This window comes from Eschrichtius robustus, chromosome 3 (genome assembly GCF_028021215.1).
Source record: "Eschrichtius robustus isolate mEscRob2 chromosome 3, mEscRob2.pri, whole genome shotgun sequence".
NCBI lineage: Eukaryota > Metazoa > Chordata > Mammalia > Artiodactyla > Eschrichtiidae > Eschrichtius > Eschrichtius robustus.
The window spans coordinates 188,618,874-188,639,718 of record NC_090826.1 but is presented as its reverse complement, the minus strand read 5'-3'; the positions used below and the strand labels follow the sequence as shown (position 1 = coordinate 188,639,718).

Sequence of the window (20,845 nt, the reverse complement as noted above, 5' to 3'; positions counted from 1 at the left end):
CGAGCTACCTGTGAGAGCTCAATCGGAAACAGCACGGGATTCCACACCAATGGGGGTCCTCCCGGGACTCCGGGCGCGTCCTTCCGCCAAGGGATGGAGACAAGCACAGCACCTTTAAGGCTGGGCGTCTGCTGTGCCGCTTGTCCCCCCCTCCTGAATGGGACAGCTCTTTGAGCCAGGTACACACACTTCCTGCTGTGTTTCTCTCCTGTACCAGCGGTTGCAGTCGCCCTTCTGTGACTAGGAGCCACTCGACGGTGAGATTTTTACGGATCAGCTAGGAAATGAAATTTTAAGAGACAATGTAGGGAGTTTTTCATAAAAGGAAATAGTATCCTAGTATGTTCTTCCTACTTTTACACTGTTAAAATACATTTTATTTCATGAAATGCTTATAGTAGGTATTTTTAAATTCCATATGAGGTCAATGTTAGTTTTCTTTTTTTCTTTTTTTTTTTTTAACTTACTGGCTAGTGAAATCCAAAAACTTTGGAAAACCACTTTTCTGTGGCATTGAGCACAGTACTTGGTACTTATTAGTCATTCAATATATCTACCCTCAAATTATTCATTCCCTTATGCAATGCGGTTTTGTTGAGCATCTGCATACACCAGCCACTGGGCTTGGTGCTGAGGATACAATTGAAGCAAGCCTGGCACCGCCCCTGTCCTGGTGGTGCTCACGGGCCAGCTCACAATTTAACCTAGAGACAAGGAGAAAGGTCACGACAACTCCATGTGCTGTGCTGTGACCTGGGAAAAACAGGATGCTACGGGAAGCAAGGAGAGACACCAGGCCTGATCTTTCCAGGTAAGTGTTGCTGGAGGAGGAGGGCCTTTTATCCTTTTTTTTTTCCCCATAAATTTATTTATTTATTTATTTTTGGCTGTGTGGGGTCTTCACTGCTGCGCGCGGGCTTTCTCTAGTTGCGGCGAGCAGGGGCTACTCTTCACTGTGGTACGCGGGCTCCTCATTGCGGTGGCTTCTCTTGTTGCGGAGCACGGGCTCTAGGCACACAGGATTCAGTAGTCGTGGCTCGTGGGCTCTAGAGCACAGGCTCAGTAGTTGTGGCCCACGGGCTTAGTTGCTCCGCGGCATGTGGGATCTTCCTGGACCAGGGCTCAAACCCGTGTCCCCTGCACTGGCAGGCGGATTCTTTTTTTTGATTTATTTATTTTGGCTGTGTTGGGTCTTCGTTGCTCCACGGGGGCTTTCTCTAGTTGCGGCGAGCGGGGGCTACTCTTCGTTGCAGTGTGCGGCTCCTGATTGCAGTGGCTTCTCTTGTTGTGGAGCACGGGCTCTAGGTGCACGGGCTTCACTAGTTGTGGCACGAGGGCTCAGTAGTTGTGGCTCACGGGCTCTAGAGCGCAGGCTCAGTAGTTGTGGCACATAGGCTTAGTTGCTCCGCGGCATGTGGGATCTTCCTGGACCAGGGCTCGAACCCATGTCCCCTGCATTGGCAGGCGGATTCTTAACCACTGCACCCCCAGGGAAGTCCCGAGGGCCTTTTACCCTTGGCTGCAGAGTCAAGCATCTGTGGAACTATGCTGCTTCTCCTTTCAGCGTTCACGTCTCCCTGGGGATAAGAGCATTCTCATCCCATCCATTCTCTTTCCTTCCTTCCGTTTCTCCTTCCCTCACTTTTGAATGCTTAGAATGCAACGTATCTTGGACATTTTGAAATAATGGCTGAAAATCTTCTAGAATTGATGAAAGTGTGATTCTAAGGATTTAAAAGTTACAACAAATTGCAAGCAAAAATATAAAAATAAATCTACACCTAGACATGTTTTAGTTAAACTGAGGAAGACCAAGACATAAAGGTCTTAAGAATACCCAAAGAAAAAAGACAGGTTTCTTATAAAAAAACGACAAATGGAAATTGGACCAAGGGCAGACCTCTCATTAGCAACAAGAGAAGCCAGAAGGCATTATCTTCAAAACACTGAGGAAAAAAACCTGTCAACTTAAAACTGTATACCCAACTAAACTATCATCCAAGAATGAAGGCAAATAAATTTTTTGATGACAAAAATTCAGTGTTCACCATCAACAGACTCCTACTAAAGAACTTCTAAAGGAATTACTTCAAGAAGGAAAATGAGATGAAAAAAGGAATGGTGAGCAAAAAAAGTGGGAAAATTTAAACACTGTATAAAGCAGCAATAATAAATATATATTAATAATGTTTGCATGAGGGAATCAGAATAAAATGAAAATATTAGACTAAATGTATATAAGAAGAGGGGGTGATTGAAGTTGAAGCATTCTAAACTCCTTGGATTATCAGGAGGAGAGGGAGAGGGATAAATGTGAGATCTTTTTCTTAGGTATGCGTTTTAAGATTTTCAAGAAAATCACTTAAGGAATATAAAATGAATATAACTCACAAGCCAACGAATGGGAAAATATGTAGTATGATTTTTAAAAATCAGGGAAAAAAAGGAAATGAGCTGGAGAGGACGGTACTTACCCTAGGCTGGAGGAAGCAGAGCTCATAAATACCCAGACGTAAACTACTCGTCAGTGTTCTAGCTCACATACTGGGCATGTACCTAACAGTAAGTATAGCCTCAAACTATAGAAAGCAGAAGTTAACAGAATTACAAGGGAAATGGGCAAATCCGCCAACAGAGAGGTTTACGTACCTCCCCCAGCAATTAACAGATCAAACAGACAAAAGTCATACAGACATAAAAGATCTGTACAAAAATGTCACAATCTTGACCTAATCAACACACACCAAACTTTGCACCTAACAATTAGAGAAAACACACAAAACTAACCATAGATAGGCCATGAAAAACTCGCAACAAATAAAAGAATCGATGGCACACAGAACAACATTCCTTTAATCACAATGCAATTAAGTTAAAACCAACGCTGGAAGCCAATTCTCCACGGATCACATGCGCTTCTGCACATCTTGCAGAAATGAGCCGCTGAGTGCCCTTTGTTCTGGACCATCTGGTCGAGGATGCTTGTATAGAGAGCCACTCTGAAAGACAGATGGTGACTTCCTCTGGAGCAAAGGGTATGCTTATCATAATGGTTCTCAACCAGGACCGGTTTTGCCCACTAGGAGATATCTGACAACATCGAGAGACACATTTGGTGGTTACAACTGGGAGAGGAGGTGCTGCTGGCATCCAGTGGGCAGAGGCCAGGGATCCGACATCCTACATTGCACAGGACAGGTCCCCACAACTAATTATCCAGCCCTAAACGTCCACAGTGGTAAGGCTGGTAAACTGGCTTACACCCTTCCAAGACAGAGACAGGGTCTCGCTTTGGAGCAAAGGGAAGTCACGCTCACTATCTAGTATAATAAAGGTAATGTCTCCCTCAGAGGCAAAAGCAGGAATGCTACTGCCCACTATAAAAGCTCAGGGCATAAGGAGCTGTTATATAAAAGCTCCTCTCCTATAATGCCACCCACTACATCCCTAGGCATCCATCTGGATCCACCCATATAATCCTACCCTATGAGAAATGTTAGAGGACGCTCCTGAGACAGAAGGACTATGATACCAGAGAAGAACTTGGGTCCACACAAAGAAAAGAAGGAGTGCTAGAAATGGAATCAGTTTAGATAAAATAAATCTTTTTATTTTTAGCTGCTCTAAAACAGAGGCCAGCAATTTTTTTTCTCTAAAGGGCAAACATGTCAGGAGTTGTGTGCCCTGAGGTCTCTGACGCGGCCGCTTAACTCTGCCGTGTCGTATGAGAGCAGTCGCTCATAAAACGTGAAGACGTGGTATGGCTGTGCACCAATAGAACTGTATTTATGGACACCGAAATCTTCATTTCATGTCATTTCCATGTGCCATGAAACATTTTTCTTCTTTTGATTTTTTTTCAACCCTTAGAAAAATTTTAAATCCATTCTTCACTCACAGGCCTTACAAAAAGAGGCAGCAGGGTAAATTTGGCCCTTGAGCCTTAGGTGGCTGACTTTCTCTCTAAAAGATAAGGTACTGTACAAAGCAAAACCAGCAGCAAAGTACTGTGTGTTCTAAAACTAATGCACCACATGGTGGAGCTGTGACCACGCCGTCACGATCTGCAGACATTTCACATAAGAAAACAGATGGGCTTTCAACAGATGCAGCTGTAACCCACGTGTTCCAACCCTGACTCAGAAATTCACTATTTCAGGCCAATTTCACACAAAGTGTCAGATACTAAGGAAAAAAGGGAGAAGCAGATGGGATCTTTCTGATGAGCATTTCAACCTTGAAACTGAGGAAACCACTCCATTATTCCAGAAAAAGACCTAGGGAAAAATTCCTTCCTGTCTGCTTGTTTCTGCATTTATCTTGGTAATTAAAACAATTTTCATGATTTTACCTTTTATTCTGGGTTCTTGTACACCAAAATTAGTTTTAGAATATGTATTAAACATTTCAAATAGGTATTTTAAGATATTTATTAGAATCTAAACTACCTGGTTTCTATTATTTGCTAAACTTAAAAAAAAAAATCAATGTATAACTGATTCATTTTACTGCACACCTGAAACTAATACAACATTGTAAATCAACTATACTCCAATAAAATTTTTTTTTAAATCACATCTTATAAAGCTTATCAATGGATTTCATAAATTTCAATTTTATTAGGAAACGGGTGATAGGTGAACAGGTACACAACGGTAAAGTATTGTAAAGTTAATCATAGAAGCTAGGTGATGGGTATATGTTTGTTCACTGTGAACCTCAACTTTACAGGTTTGATATTTTCATTGAAAAAATGTTGGGGAAAAAGGTGGGGGAGAGAAAACAAAACAAACCGCTCACCATCTCCTCCTGCTGTGCAGAGTGCGACAACAGGACACGGAGAGGGGACGGGAGGCTGCAGGGGCGCTCGAGCTGGTCCTCAGACCACCAGGAACGAGCCCGCTGGATAAACGGGGGCAGGCAGAGGACACAGCACACGAGGACGCTCTTGGGCGGTTATGAAACACCTGTGCCTGGAAACGCAGACGGCACGAGGCTTCCAGTAGAAAATCAGAGGAATGAAGTGTGCTTCCCCCTTCACCTCTCCTCACCGGCCCCCTATCTCCACACTAGACACATCACGGAGACGGAGCCACTCCGCTCAGGCCAAGCCCCAGCAGGCAGGTGGGCAGCCAGGCTTTGCCCAGAGCAGCAGCTCTCCTAAGTGCGGGACAGAGGAAGGGGGCGTCCACCAAGGAGGAGAGGGGCAAGCAGCAGGGAAACAACTGGAAAGGTTTTCGGGGTTTCTACCTGCCGTCCCACGTACTGTGGAATTAAATGTCAAGTTCTTCAAAAAGAACTGGTTTTCCGTCTTTTTCAAGCTTCTTCTCTTCCCCCCCACCCCTCCTTCCAGAAAATTCATCTGTAACCAAGGATTGCTTCAGATATGCTGAGTTAACCAATGAAATGGCAAAAACACGCCAGCATCACATACACACACCCGTCAGCCTCCGAATTCACAAGAAAGGAACTTACTTTCCAAACCAATACGCCATTTAAGAGTTTGGGAGACCTTAAGAAGTGTAAAGCATTTTATCTGCGATTCAGCATGCCCTCAGCTTTGAACTGTTCTTCTGATAACATCTCCTTACATTTACTCCTGGAAGTCAAAAGAGCTCCAGACTGAAAGACAAATCCCAAATACTCACAAATGGCCAATAAGCGCGGTACGTTAGTCACCAGGAGAACGCAAATCAGAACCACAGTGAGATACATCACACATACTAGACTGGCTGTAATGTATTTATTTAAAGGAAAATAAAAGTGTTGGCAAGGATGTGGAAAAATGGGAAGCTTCGTGCACTGCTGGTGGAAATGTCAAATGGTGCAGCACTGTGGAAAAGTCTGGTGCTTCTTCCAAAAGTTAAACATAGAACTACCACATGCCCCAGCAACGCCACTCCTAAGTCTACACCCAAAGGAACGGAAAGCAGGGACTCCGATGTCGTATGCCCATGTTATTCACAAGAGTCACATGGTGTGAACAGCCCAAGTGTCCATCAATGGATGAATGGAGAAATAAAGTGTCATCTCTGCATACCATGCAATATTACTCAGCCATCGAAAGGCACGAAGTGTTGGTTTCTGCTACACCACGGATGGACCTTGAAACATGACGCTCCATGAAATAAGAGCGACACAGAAGGACGAATCTCGCACGGTTCCACTTATACAAGGTACCCAGAATAGGCAAACTCAGAGACAGCAAGTAGACCTGTGGCTACCAGGAGCTGGGGGAAGGCGGGATGGGGAGTTTCTGTTGGTGATGATGAGGAAGTTTTGGGATACACAACGGTGACTGTTACACTATTTAAATTCCACTGAACCGTACACTTACAAATGGTTAAAATGGTATGATTTCCTGTATATTTTAACCACACAAAGATCGAACCAGCATCAGTAAATTAAATGCTTACTACGTACGTGGCACTGGGCCAAAATATGCGTGTGCTCACCACACCCACAGGGATTTGCTCTCCGTTTCACACAGAGGCAGGCAAATGGGGAGTAACAGCCTGCCTCCTGTAAGGCCGCATGGCATCTCCACCACAGCCAGTAAAATGGCCTATTCTGAAATGCTAATCCATTTTCCAGGCCCGGCCAGACCCCAAAACACACCCTCGACGAAGATCAGCTTCAGGGGACTTGCAACACATTAAAAACAGCATGTATTTTACTTTCCAGCATACCATACACGCCAAACTTTTCCAGGGCTATTATGCCCTCCAGGAACCTTCTCATACAGAACTGGGTATACCGGAAGGAAGCTTTTCTGATGACTAAGAATCAAGACACAGTAGCTTCAGAGGTGAAGAGAGTTTTGTATCCGACACCCTCAAAAGCAAGACGTGGCATATTTTTTTACTTGCAAGGAGAAGGCTAAGCACTTTCCCGCAGCCTTCCAGCCCAGAAGTGTTTGCTGTGGACCAATCCTTGGTGACTGCACCACGTGCAACTTTCAATGGACTCTGCGTTATTTGAATTCAAGGATGAAAAGGAGAACTCTGCAACTTATCTTAATAGAAAGAGCAATCTCCTGGCGTTTTTATTGTTTAACAGAACAAAACCAGGCAGAGAGGGTCCCGAGGAAATGATGCTCATGCTTCACTGCTGTCTGCCACTGGTCCTTCATCTTCCAAGCACTTACTGCTTTTCCTTCTAAAGATTTCAGACATTTATTTTGATCACAAACGCAATCCAAGTGTGAATAAATAACTGTATTATCTCTTAAGGCCCTCCCCCGCCCCCCACGTTCCTTTAAATAGAAAAATGTGCTAAATGTCTCTTCACAGCCTATTTGGCCATAGTTGTCCCACCTACAGTTTTAAAAACAGACTGAATTTGACCTTCTGAAATCCTTCCTTGAACCGCAGCTCATTCTGTTACAGAAGTCCTGGGAGAGAGGTCCTACTGGTATTGTTGATAGTCCCCGAAAGGTGAGGATGGTAACTGGGCCGAAGGCAACTGGGAGGGGTCTTCAGCAAACGGAGGACCTGCAATTAAGAGGGAATTTAAACACCACCTGAATATTATGTAATTTAAAGGGACAAGTCTCTGTAGAGAGCAAATCAATCAACTCAGAAAAAAAAGTGCTGCATCAGAGCTGTAATCTGAATTTCTTTGTAGAGCTGCCCGATTCCCACGAGAGCGCCTTAACATATGGCAGCCTGGCGTCCCTTCTGCTCCAGAATGAGCAGCTCTCGAATGCTATGCCAGCAAAGTCAGATGGAATAATTACAGCAAGAAACAACATGCCAGTTTTAAAGCAACTGTTGAACAAGCTGCCATATCAGGACTGGACGAATCTCTCACACCTCCTGATGTATTTTTCAGTAGCTATTTAAAATTATTTTCACAAAGTTTAAGTACCTTAGTCATGTTTCAAGAGAACTCAGTAATACAATTTATATACAACTAAGTAAGGAATGGGTCCTGAAATGGGAAGACACCCCCATCCCCTAGCTTGCGCAGAACTAAGTGTTGTAGTATTTGCTTTCAAAGGATGAGACGGCCTGTGACCTAAGAAAAAATGTGGCTCTTTAAAAAAAAGACTTTAATGGCAATAATCACTCCTCTTTTCTTCAGGGAAACTGAGGCAGACTAAAAAATATCTGGAAGGAAAAGAGAAAGAGGACAGTGGTAAAGAGGGCTTTCTTTCCAACACTTTACTCCAGTGGTTTTTTTTTTATATTCTAAAAATATCTGTTCATCACAGAAAGCTGGAGAAGACACTGGGTGAAAAAGATAAACCAAAAATAACCATTGTTACCATTTTGATACAGTTTTATCTTGTCTTTCTGTTTTAAGAACTCTTTCATGTAAGTTAACTGGAAAAATATGATTAACTTTTCAAAGATTTTTGCCCCCGCATAGCCTTTCGGAAACACTCCTCCTGTCTAAAATAAAAAGCATTTCTTTTAGAGAACTCCTTCCGAGGAAAGAAGCCTAAACCCAAGCAAACAAGGCTAAATCCTACAAGACAGTGTGACTGAGTTCTTGTTCTATCAATTTCTGAATTTCTGCAAACATGGAACTTTTCTCACATCTTATGTGAAGTCTTTCACACTAAAGTGCTAAACTAGAAAGCAAAATAAGAAAGTGGCCATCACAACAGAGTATTCAGTGAGAAATAATGATTGAAAACAGAAGCGAGGACCGAGGGCCCAGGAGTCACCCGGGTCATCCACTGGCCACGAGAAGCAGGCCTCAGAACCATGCCCAAAAGACACCGAATCTCTCGCCTGGTGCCTCAGGGAAATCAAATCGAATCGGGAGCTGTGACCTGTCCCTAACTCTATGCCGAATCCTTTCCAAGCTCCAAAAATAACTTTCAACAAGTCTCACCATTCTGCGTATTTCCTTCCCCAAATGCCAGGTCAGCTCTTCCCCACTATGATCCTCAGTGTCTTTCTGCTTCCTTCCAATGTCAAGGAATATTCCCATTTAGACAACTCAAGTTTTCTAAGTTACAAGAATCTGCACACGTTAACGGCTGAGCAGACACTCCCTGACCACGTGGTGATGGCCTGTGGACCACTAACCGCGCACCACTTCACCTTCCCCTGCACCAGGCAAGAGCAACAGGAGTAACACGTTACATCACCAACTTCTCAGAAAAACTCTCCTTCCAGCCCTAAGTGACCTCCAACCACGAGTCACCTTCTCCCGCTACTTCACCTTCTTCAAGGAAGCAGCACAACCAGATGATCTCACTTATCTGTGAGCGTGTCAGCCTGACGCTCCCACGGCCCCCGGCAGCTAGAGCGGTGCCCCCCACACAGGCAGTAATAAGTTGGCGACTGACGGCCATCATTGTTCCACGTCTGCAGGGACCTTTCTTCCCGCACCGCTGAAATGATCGGCAATTTCTTAGAATGAGCAAGTGAGCACTGCTAAACCCTAAGAACTATAAGGAAAGATCGACAGCATCATCTAGCCGAAGCATTCTGTTACTGAGATTAAACACAGCTAACTGCACCCACACCCGTGCAGAGCCACGGCCTATTACCAGAATCCTCACGAAGCACGGCGTATTCACGTGTGATGCAAAGATCTCAAACTACCACATTTTAGCAGACATCGGGAAACCATTTCAAACGTCTGAGCTGTGGTGTTAGGCAGAAAGACGACTCACCGTTGGGAAACTGGGCAGAGGCAAATCTTGTCAACAAGATACCAGCTCCTTCAATGAGAGCTAGCAGAATGCCACCCATCGCGGCTGACCCAACCATGGCCACTGGTCCGTCTGAGCACATTGAGAACAGAGAGGTTACTTCAACAGAAATCCGGGTTAATGTAAGATACCATAAAACAAAGACCTGTCCATAGGGCTCCATGCTACCCCCCGTTCCCAAACCCCCTTTCTCGCTGACCAAGACTGGGGTCAGCGAACTATGGCCCGCAGATCAAATCCAGCCCACGGCCTGCTTGTGTAAATGAAGTTGTATTGGGACAGCATGCGCGTTCATTCACGTATTGTCTAGGCTGCGCTCATGACAGCAGAGCTGAGTACATGTGACGGAAGCCCTCACAACCCACGAAGCCCACACATTTACTACCTGGCCCTTCACAGAAGAGGGTGCTGACTCCTGGGCCCACCCACTACGCCCAAAGGAATTCTAGGTTGCTCTCTGTCCCAAAGACCCAGAAGATGGGTCTAAGCTCTTCACTCATAACAATGCTGTGTGACAGGTACGATGGTTAACTCCAGAGGCTGAGGAGAGAAACTGCCCAGTCACACAGCTAGAAAGTGGAAGAACCAGAACTTGAACTGCTCTTAACCACGGTGATCACTGGTTAGAGCCCCAGGCTCTCTTGTTCTCAACATTCCAAGTTAAGAGATCCTTTTACTTTTCCCCCCAAATCACCACATACACTCACACTATACCGAGTTACACAATGCTCAGTTTATCTACTACAGATGTCCCTAAATTCAGGCAGAGGTTGGCTTCAATGCGTGTGTCTCTGACTGCTTACTTCTTGCTGCCAGGATGGCTCCTGTTAAGGCACCACTCGTGATGGAGTTCCAGGGATCTTCTTTCCCTCTGACTTGAACCATACTGCAGTCAATCATGGAAAACAGACCTCCCCAAACTGCAAAGCTACCTATTTTATTTAAAAACAAAACAAATAAATTTCATTTTTTAAATTTTAGACTTTAAATGTAATAGTCAAAAACAAGCTTAAATAACAACACTCACTATATTCTTAAAACTCTCACAAACACATGCAAACAAGTTTGAATAAGCACCGAACAGGAGTCAGAATACTTATCTTTTTAATAAAGCTTGGTTTGTATTACATCAGCAGGGAAATCAGCAATGGCCCAAAGCCTAGAAGAAATAAGCCAGGCCTAAAAGAGTTGGGCTAAACCCATTCAAACCCCCTTTCAGAAGACTGTGTATCTGTTTAAAAAGTGTCCTCCTTCCTTCTTTTCTTTTACTAAAGCTTCATCTTACCTCTATTTTTCTTTTCTTCAGTCAGTGCCACTGAGCACCTGCTCTACGAAAATCACCAATGTGAACACAAAAGAAACCGGGCTATTTTGGGATGTACTACAGGCGTAAGCCAATACACATAAAGGGCAAAAGGGTGATACAAACAGTTCGAATTATGGAACCTCGAGGGAATGGGAATTACCTTTCCTCTCTCATTTCTATCCTTTACTCCTCAAGCATGAAACTAAAAGCAACCCTAAGTCAGATTACTTTGCACTTTAAGCTCTTCCTAAACACAGTGACTATTCTGTAAAATAAAAAACAAACACCCACACATACACATGTATAAGTACACACAAAACATAAAAAGGCAACACCAAGATTTTAATTGTCAGCATCTCTGGGTGACAGATGATAACAGACGATTTCACTGCTTTGTGCTTTTATTTTCCAAATCTTCTAAAATGAATACACATGACTTACACTCTATGAAGAGTTCTTATATTAAGACTAAAGAAAGAAGAAAAACCGCACTGAGGAGCCCTTGTCAGGTTATCCTTCACCCTCTGAAACCTCACAGCAGCAGGGGTGTGTTAATAAGGACAATAAACTGGGTTCCGCCAACTGTCTGAACCAGATCATCACCAGCACCCTTCTCCAGAGCTCACCCTGTGAGTTAAATCCAGCAGATATAACCAGTTAAAGCATGCACAAGGGACTTCCCTGGTGGTCCAGTGGTTAAGACTCCGCGCTCCCAATGCAGGGGGCCCAGGTTTGATCCCTGGTCAGGGAACTACATCCCACACACATGCCGCAACTAAAGATCCCACATAACGGCAACAGAGATCCCACATGCTGCAACTAAAAAGATCCCGCATGCCACAACTAAAGATCCCGCATGCCGCAACTAAAGATCCCACATGTTGCAACTAAAGATCCAGCATGTGGCAACAAAGATCCCACGTGCCTCAACTAAAAAAAAGATCCCGCATGCCGCGGCTAAGAAAAAGATCCCGCATGCTGCAACTAAAAAGATCCTGGGGACTTTCCAGGTGGCACAGTGGTTAAGAATCTGCCTGCCAATGCAGGGGACACAGGTTCGTGCCCTGGTCCGGGAAGATCCCACATGCCGTGGAGCAACTAAGCCCGTGCACCACAGCTACTGAGCCTGTGCTCTAGAGCGCACGGGCCACAACTACTGAGCCCACGTGCCTAGAGTCCATGCTCTGCAGCAAGAGAAGCCACCGCAACGAGAAGCCCGCGCACTGCAACGAAGAGTAGCCCCCACCCGCCGCAACTAGAGAAAGCCCTTGTGCATCAACGAAGACCCAACTCAGCCAAAAATAAATAAATAAATAAATTTTTAAAAAATAAATTAATTAAAAAAATAAAATAAAAAGATCCTGCGTGCCATAACGAAGATCCCACGTGCCGCAACTAAGACCCGGACGAGACAAATAAATATTTTTTAAAAATAAAAATAAACTATGCCTGAGCCTCCTCCTTTTCGGTCCAACACTAAATACCACATACTACATACAAATGAAATAGTCCGTCCTTCTAACTCAGTGGCTCTGTGCCTGGGAGAGAGATATGTCCAGGTGTATTAGAATTATCTCACCAAATTCCTCAAACAAGGCTCTCCCACTCCCTCACAAGGGTCTGAACTCTCCCCACGCCAAGAATGACTGCCAGAGTAGCTATGGTGGCTGATGAGAGAGGAGACCGAGTCCACACGAAAGGGCGGCCCCGTGCGGGCAGCCAAAGCCAGAGCAGGGTGAGGAGGCGTCCACAGGAAGGACACTCCCGTGCATGGAGATCAGCGTGCCCACGTGGAAGGGTGGCCTGTTATGGGGTGCCCTAGCCCAAGTCAGGCAAGGAGGAAAGTATTCATATGAAAAGAGAAAAGAGAATGAACCTGTGGGGCTGGACTGGAGTTAGAGGTATCAGTGTGAACCCATGATTCCTAATACGTATAGATATACAGAAACATAGATACAAACTTGTGTATGTATGTGTACGTGGTTAGTGTGTGTTCATATACATACAGTACATTCCTAAGAAGGCCTGGGAACAGCAATGCCCCACAGCAATGATACACTTAGTGCCCAGATTTTGGCTTCTAAGTACCATTCTCAACTAGAAGGAAGCAGGACTCCTTGGGGACGGCTGACTCTACACTCAGGCAGGGAAAGTACAAGATGAGCCTGGAACATCTTGTTCCAAAATGCAAGGAAGGGCTGGAAGCATAATGGGGACGTATCAAAAGCATGTCTTATTTCCGCTATGAAAATACAAGACCTTTCAGGACACAACTATGACTTTCCCACACTGCCTTTTCCCAGGAGCTTAATTGGAAGAGCTCAGTAAACGCTCACTGAATTAACTGGAAGTGCCATCCCAGTACTTTTAAAATTCAAGACTCCATAAAGATTCCTCAGTAGTTTCCTTAAAAAGGCTGACCCCAATTCACTCACACCACAACCTACTCTTCCTCTATTTCACCCTGATTGTTTTTTAACCAAACCTGTATTCTTAGACTAGTTTCAGAGTCACAGCAAAGCCGTGAAGATGGTACAGCTCCCACGTACCCCACACCCAGTCTCCCCAGCATCTAACATCAGCACCGTGCATTTGTCACAGCAACCCAATACTGACACATTATTAACTGACGTCCATACTTAATTCAGATATCCTTAGTTTTTATGTCCTTCTTCTGTTCCAGGACACCTCATAACATTTGGTAGTCATACCTCCTTAGGCTCTTCTTGGCTGTGACAGTTACCTGATTGTTTTTTTTATCATTAAAACAAAGGAAAATTAGTCACTGTTTACTTTCCAGGGTGTACAATTATTACAGAGAGAAAAACAGGAAACAGATACACCATCACTTCAACCCTCGGAGCCTCAATTTCCTCATCTGGAAAATGGAGATAATAGTACTCACCTCCTGTGTTGCTGTGAGGACTAAATAAAATAATCCTGTAAAACACCTGGAGTGCCTGGCACATGGCAGGCACTCAATAAACAACAGACATTGGCTACTATCTTCTAAAGAAAACAAATGCTATAAAAACAGAGAAGATTATTTCTTCTGATGCACAAAATCACTAAGGAACGACTGAAAGTGCTAAGCCCATTTCATGTGTTATATGTGGTCTCTTCAGCCTGACTGTATGTTTGCAAGCAAATATAAGCTCCCAGCTTTCTTATTCTCTCCTCTCCCAGCTTCTGAGTTACCAAGCTTAAAGAGTGTGATGAACATAATCGTTCTCCACCTTTGCGCTGACCTCGGCACAATGTCCCAACGCTAAGCCTGGAGGGAGCCCCATCCGTTCCATCAATCCCTAGCACACACCCTAAGGCTTCTGCTCACATCCTCCTCTGTTTCATGCTAACCCAGAAGTTATCACTCCTGACCCTCACAAACCTAACCTGCAGACACACTGTCTGGATAAGAGGGGAAAATCAAATGAAACCAAGCAAAAACAAAACCCCACTGAGCTTCTGAAGGACAGATTTTCAAATGGATGCAACAATTCAAGTTAACTTTCCAAATAAATCATAAATCAAGCATTCGCATAGATACTAACGTGTGACAAACTGTTATTTAGACCAAACTAAAATCACTAACTGGTATAATCTAAAAAAGAAGAAAACAAACCAGAGTTTCACCTTCAAAAGAATAGGAAAAAAATCATCTGAAGTACAAATGGCAACATTCTGCTTACCTCCCAACTGTGGGGCCCTGGTTCTAACGGCTGTCAGACTCCCTCGCAGTCTGTGGTTTACTCCCTGTAAGGAAACAAAAGGAAGCAACCAAAAATACATTAGGAGTCTAACACACTTCCAACCCACCGATGGGGCCCAAGTGACATTAGCAAACGGGTCTCAAGTAATGACGACATGAGACCATTCACCCACTTACCACCGGAGAATTACGAAAACCTTTGATTGCTTGAAAGATCCCACCACCTATGGTTCCCATCGTAAAGGCCCCACCACAGTCGTCCACAATGCGCCAGGGGCTAAGAACAGAAAAGAGAGAAAAAAAAAAAAGATGAGCGTACTTCTCATTTATAAACCATAAAACCCTCTTTGTTAATAAGGGATATACAACAGATTCCAGGGCAGGGCTCACTGCAACCAGTAACATCTGGCCCATAAAATACAGACAAAGATTAAGGATTCTAAACAGATCCACATCTATTCAGCCCAAGTCTTCTAAGCTACAGGGAATGGAACTGGCTTCAACTCCCTACTGTTCACAGCATTTTATTCATTCGCTCAACTACTAGTGCATCTATTCCAAGGCACCGTGAAAAGCAAATAAACAAGCATTAGGAAATTACACTATAATCAATGGTGACCCAGTCGCCTGGGGATCAAGGAAAGCTCTCCAGCTGTAGCAAAATTTAAAGCTGAGACCCAAAGAATAAAGTTTCAACAGGCGCAGAAGAAGACACATTATTTAAATTTTAACACTTCTTTTTGGGTTTACTGAGTCCAAGTTAGCATTTGGAACTTAAGTCTGTATCAGATCCACTTAACACACTGGTAACCTCTAACATCTGATAATTAGAGGTTAAATGTGTACACCCGGCTTCCAAATGCAGCACCCTAACTCATGCAGCACAATGACATGAGTAATCTGATCAGCAGAACAGCACCACTATTCTAGGAATCTGGCTTATTAAAAAGTCTGTGAATGGGAATTCCCTGGCAGTCCAGTGGTTAGGACGCGGCACTTTCACTTGTGGTGGCCTGGGTTCGATCCTTGGTTGGGGAACTAAGATCCCGCAAGCCTCGCGGCATGGCCAAAAGAAAAAAAAACAAAAACAAGCCTGTGAATAGTTCAATTCATAAATGTCTTTTCCAGTGTCAAGGGTAAAATGCTGTACCGACCCTACGGGCAATCCAGCTGCTCAAGTAAACGTGTGAGTTCAGCGCATCGTTGCTGCTGAAGAATCTGAATACTAAGTAATTTCTCACTTTGCCAGATCGATACGAAACACCTTGTCCTTTCCAAGTCTAACAAATCAGGAGCTTGTACAGAATGACGATCTCATGCAGCAGATGTTCCAACTGTCAGCCTGATGCTTCGGGGCCTTGCTACCCAAGGCTTGCTTCCTGCAGGCCTAAATGCAAAATCAGCAACACCTGGGAACTCATTAGAAATGCAGGCTCTGGGGAGGTCCCACTCAGGACCTACTAAATCAAGAGTCTACAGCTTAACACAATCCACGGGTGACTTGATTTCACTTTAAAAGTTTGAGAAGCAGTGCTCTGAGAGACTAAAAAGGATTAGGAAAATTTCTTCAAAATGGTAGAAACATTAATAGAAGTAAAGAGATAGGGAATTCCCTGGTGGTCCAGTGGTTAAGACTCGGTGCTTTCACTGCCGGGGCCCAGGTTCGATCCATGGTTGGGGAACTAAGACCCCACAAGCTGCGTGCTGCGGCCAAAAAAAAAAAAAGTAAAAAGGAAAGACAAAGGAGAGTCACTAACTCTAAACGATCGAACCTAAATGATCCTACAATCAGTTAGAATGAAAACGAGTATTTAAAAAATCAGTAAAGAATAGCAGGATTCAGATCAGAGAGCAGCCACAGTATTCCAAGAGAGGACGTCCAAAACAAAGGCAAGATGGAAATAGTTTCTGAACTAAGTCTGGCTAAATCAGGGTTCCTGCAGGGAAGTGATGGATACAGAAAAAGAAGGTTGAAGCCAGACTCTAAATGTAAATGCCAGACAAATACAGGGCAACAGGGAACCAATAACTAACCACAAGATTAAAGTTATCATTTATTAAGTATCAACTATGTTTCAGGTGCCTTATAGTGCAAATAACCTGATTTTCAAGAAAGCTAGCTTATTTTCTTAGAGACTCCCTAATCTTTTAACTTTGCAGAAGAGTATTCCTGTCTCCTCTCCATTTTACAGATGAACAGAGGCCCAAGGTCATATAGGTAATAACTGGTAGAACCAATTTAAATACAAAATCTAGTACGCCAAAGGCCCCAAATTCTTTCCACTATATCCTATAGACTAGGGCTTCTGAAAAGAAAACACATGATTAAAAAGTATTTAGGACGATTAAGTACCTATGATGTATTAAAAAGGACTGAAGAGAAGGAAAGCAATTAGGAAACTACTGTAAAAGGCATTAAGGCTGCCAGGTAAGATCCTGACAATAGGAAATGAAAGGTGGAAGGTTTGAAAGAATTCAGGCTGCCTATGGCGTTGGGGTGGGTGCAGAGGGAGGAGAAATATGCTTATAGTTTGCGCTCGGATGACTTCACAAAACAGGGGAGTCCAGAAGATCAAAGCAGTTTTGAGTATAAAACCAACCAGACAACTGACTGTACTGCTTCAGGACATATGTACTGAGAAAGCAAAGGGGCCACCTAATGAAGTAGTAGATGAAAATTCATGATTCCCATAACATCTTTAACCCAAGAAAGTCAAGTATTTTCCCCTCTTGCCAACCTGCTTCACGATATCATAGCCAAGAGCAGGTGACAACAGCAGCGTACAGCATGCTGAGTCCCGCACACCTGAGCACAACCCAGGAAGGGGGACCACTACCTCTGGAGAAGGTAAATTTAAAGAGCTGGGAGGCGCTGAAACATACACTCTGTATCTTATTTCAGGGAGGAAAAAAAGCACAAAGCCGGCAACATGGCTAATGCTGGCAAGGTCAGAATGTAAAGCCCTGGGCCTTTTCACACAGCTGGAGAACACCTTGGTTCTTGCTCTTACAAAAAACACAGGTGATTAACCCAAAAAACAAGATTTGATTTTTCACTCATGACCTCCGAAGCCTTAAACTGTGTGCGTGCCTGACTCCTCTATGCTTTCATTCCTGGGACCGACCGAGCGCGGGGCAGAGACCACTCCCCCTCGCTAAATGCCGAATGAACAGAGCCCCGTCGCCGGCTTTTCGAGAACACACGCTACTCTCCCCGTTTTCCCGACCGCGCCGCCCCTCCCCCACGGGGAAACCCCCAGCCCGGACCACGGCCGCCGCGCCCACGCGGACCCTCCCCGGGCACCGCCTCCTCCCCACGCAGGCCGAGCCGCCCGAGCGCAAGGACGAGCCCAAGGCCGCCGGCGGGCAGACGGGCTGCTCCCGACCCGCGGGCCGGGCAGGGGCCGGGGCCACACAGCCGAGACGGGGCGCCCTCGAGTTGCCGCAAGGTCACCTGGCGCGGGCCCCGCGGCCCCCGCTGACTAGCCGGCTGCTCACGCCCGGGTGCCCACGGCCCCCGGCGCTGCCGAGCCCGCGGCTGAGAGCGGCCTCGCTCCGGGGGCCGGGCAGGGGCAGAGGGGCAGGCGGCGGGCGGCGGGCAGACTCACCAAGGCTCGCGCGCGTATTCCTCCATCTTGACTCCGCCGCTCCGCGACGCCGGGCGAGCGGGGCGGGGCCTGGCCCGGCGGCGGAAGTGATCCCAGGAGGAGGGCGTTAGAGTGTCCGGGGATTGGCTCGCCGCCTCCTCCCGCAGCCAATGGGAGCCGGGGATAGGGCTGCGGGGCAGAAGGCGGGGCTCCGGGCGGAAGGCAAGGCTCCGGGCGGGGGCGGGGCGCCCGGGGCCCCCAGGTGCGGAGAGGTACCCATCACTGAAGCTGCGGGGCCAGGCGGAAGACAAACCTGGTGTTGCTCCGCTAGGGTTCCCAGAACTTACGAACACGTTTCTTTGTTCTAGTACCTGGCTGTCAAGTGTGGATTAAATGCTGCCTACTTCGTCAGAGTTGGTGAAGCCCCACCGACTACCCGGAGCTCCTTTAGGGCAGGCGGTGCCCGAGTCCTTTAGAGTCTCGGGGCCGGACTGTGGTGGATGTTGCATAAATGTTTGTGAACATCTGGGGCGCCGTGTCCCGTGGGGGCCCTCGACGTGGGGGACAGCGACAACGAAGCCTCTTTCAGACCTCACTCCAAATGATCACCGGGAGACGTGAGGGGTGTTTAGCTCAGAGAAGAGGTAGCAAAAGGCTGGGGACCCCGGGCCCTTTCAGCGTGCAGGCAGCAAAACCTGTCATGTGACAGCTGCTACGGGAGCTCTTCCCCATCCTGCACCTTTGAGGTTGACTTTGAAACTTGTATATATTTATTTCCTGGGAAAGTTAGTGTAATAAATAATAGGAAACTGCAAGGAAGAGTGACGTTGCCTCCAAAATCTTGGAAATAAGGTGAGCAAATAAACTGAGCCCTCCTTAGAACCAAATGAAGACTGTCAGCAAAATGTGTCTCATACTGAAAAGAACAGTTCAAACCAGTCCTGTGATTTGGATGCCTAAGTCCAAGAGGGCTTATTTGGAATGTGACTCTGATTAAGAACGCTTCAATCTAATTAATCGACAGCCTGAAGATAATGTGGGCGACGGGCAACCTGGGACCTGGAAAGAGTCACCAGGCAGCAAGAGTCCTAGTGGGCATAAGTATTTCAGTAACTAGAGATTTGCGTTCTCATGAGGTTCTGGTCTCTCCAGGACCCAGAGGAAATATCCCTTAGCTCCTATTCCATATTCATTATGCAGTCTTCTGATTGTTATTTGGTTTCTGAATGGATTTTCCTTTAAGAGAGAATGCTCATAACTATTCCTGTCCACTCGGTGGTTATATTGGTTTATGCATTCACCTCTTGTGAGGTTGGTTCCCTTGAATCAAATCAGTCGCCAGGAATGGTGATCATACCAAGCTGCTGAGTTTGCAAAGCTGAGGGCCAGACTCTAGGCTGTGGTTACCCGGCTCACTTCATCCCAACAGTCCCTCTCCTGGAGCAGCCTACCATTCTGGAGGGCACTGCTCACGTGGCCAGCAAGCGTTCTTGGACTTCTCACCTTCTGTTTTGTGTAACTGCAGCAGATAACAGGGTGGAGCAGAGAGTTGGGCCTGGGCGAGGCCTAGGACTTCACCTTTGGCCAGAGAAGGAAGCCGCCCCCATGCCCCCCACACCCCCAGAAAATATCCCTATCCATCTTGGAAGAAAAGAGCGTAGTGAGTCTTCAAGAAGTCTGCAGAGCTAAACAGTCAGTGACATGAAGGAATGACATCAAGACCAACAGAGGAAAGGAGTGGGGTCCTGAGAGGGACCTGGCCTGAAGGGGAGGGGAGTCTGAGATGGTGACCCAACACCCCTGGGCACGTTTGGTGAAAGTCGGTGTGCTCGGCCCAGTGTAAGGCTGCGCTGGAACCCTGCGACCCAGGTCCTCTGGGTATTGCTTTGGGGAAAGCAGCTCCCTGTGTGAACTGAAAGAGCTGTGACCCGGGGCCCGTTTTGCTGTGAGATTTCCCCCAGCCGAACAAAGTGAAGGAAGGAAGATCCTCCCTCAGAAACCATGCAGAGGGATGTGAGGTGGTGGGGCCAGCAGTGACTCTGATGCCTCTTGCCCACCCCATCCGTCCCCCACCCCACAATAAGCTTTCATTCGTCTTCTGCTCTTGGACAAGTAGAACTTGTCTTTTTTCTTGGGGAAGGACCACTTTCAGAGGCTAGGGTTGGGCACAGGGCCATTTGATGGATATTAAGGGTGCCAAGGTTGTGCTGAACCGAGAAAGTAACAAGAGGGATTGGTAATCCCAAATCAACTGTAAGACCCTTCCCCTGTGCTCAGAGTTGCCTTAGTGTAAGGACTGGGGTGGAGAGAATACTAAAAATATCGACGTGGTTCCTACCCTCAGGGTCTTCCAAATGTACTTGGAGAGAAAGAATAAGCACTTGAGAAATAGCTGTTGGGTCAAAATTGTAAAATGCCAGCGTGTGACAGAGAACGTGCTAAATGCTAGAGGCATTCGGAGGGGAGAGAGTGCTGGGGGGGGGGCTGGCGTGTGCTTGCAGAAGGGTCCTGGGGGAATGGCAGTCAAGCTGGAGCCTGAAGATTGGGAGGATTCTGCTGGGTGAGGGGGT

The 20,845-nt window shown here is 46.0% G+C and overlaps 1 protein-coding gene across 1 annotated transcript; it reads right to left on the bottom strand.

Annotated features, from left to right (window-relative positions):
• Positions 1–6,645: 6,645 nt before the first annotated feature.
• On the bottom strand, positions 6,646–18,366 carry TIMM17A (translocase of inner mitochondrial membrane 17A). The gene is made up of 6 exons (XM_068541895.1): positions 18,297–18,366; positions 14,866–14,965; positions 14,669–14,732; positions 10,477–10,605; positions 9,635–9,745; positions 6,646–7,493 (listed from the first exon to the last, which is right to left on the bottom strand). The coding sequence occupies exons 1-6, from the start codon at positions 18,320–18,322 to the stop codon at positions 7,408–7,410; spliced, it is 516 nt and encodes a 171-aa protein (XP_068397996.1). The 5' UTR covers positions 18,323–18,366; the 3' UTR covers positions 6,646–7,407.
• Between the last annotated feature and the right edge of the window lie 2,479 nt (positions 18,367–20,845).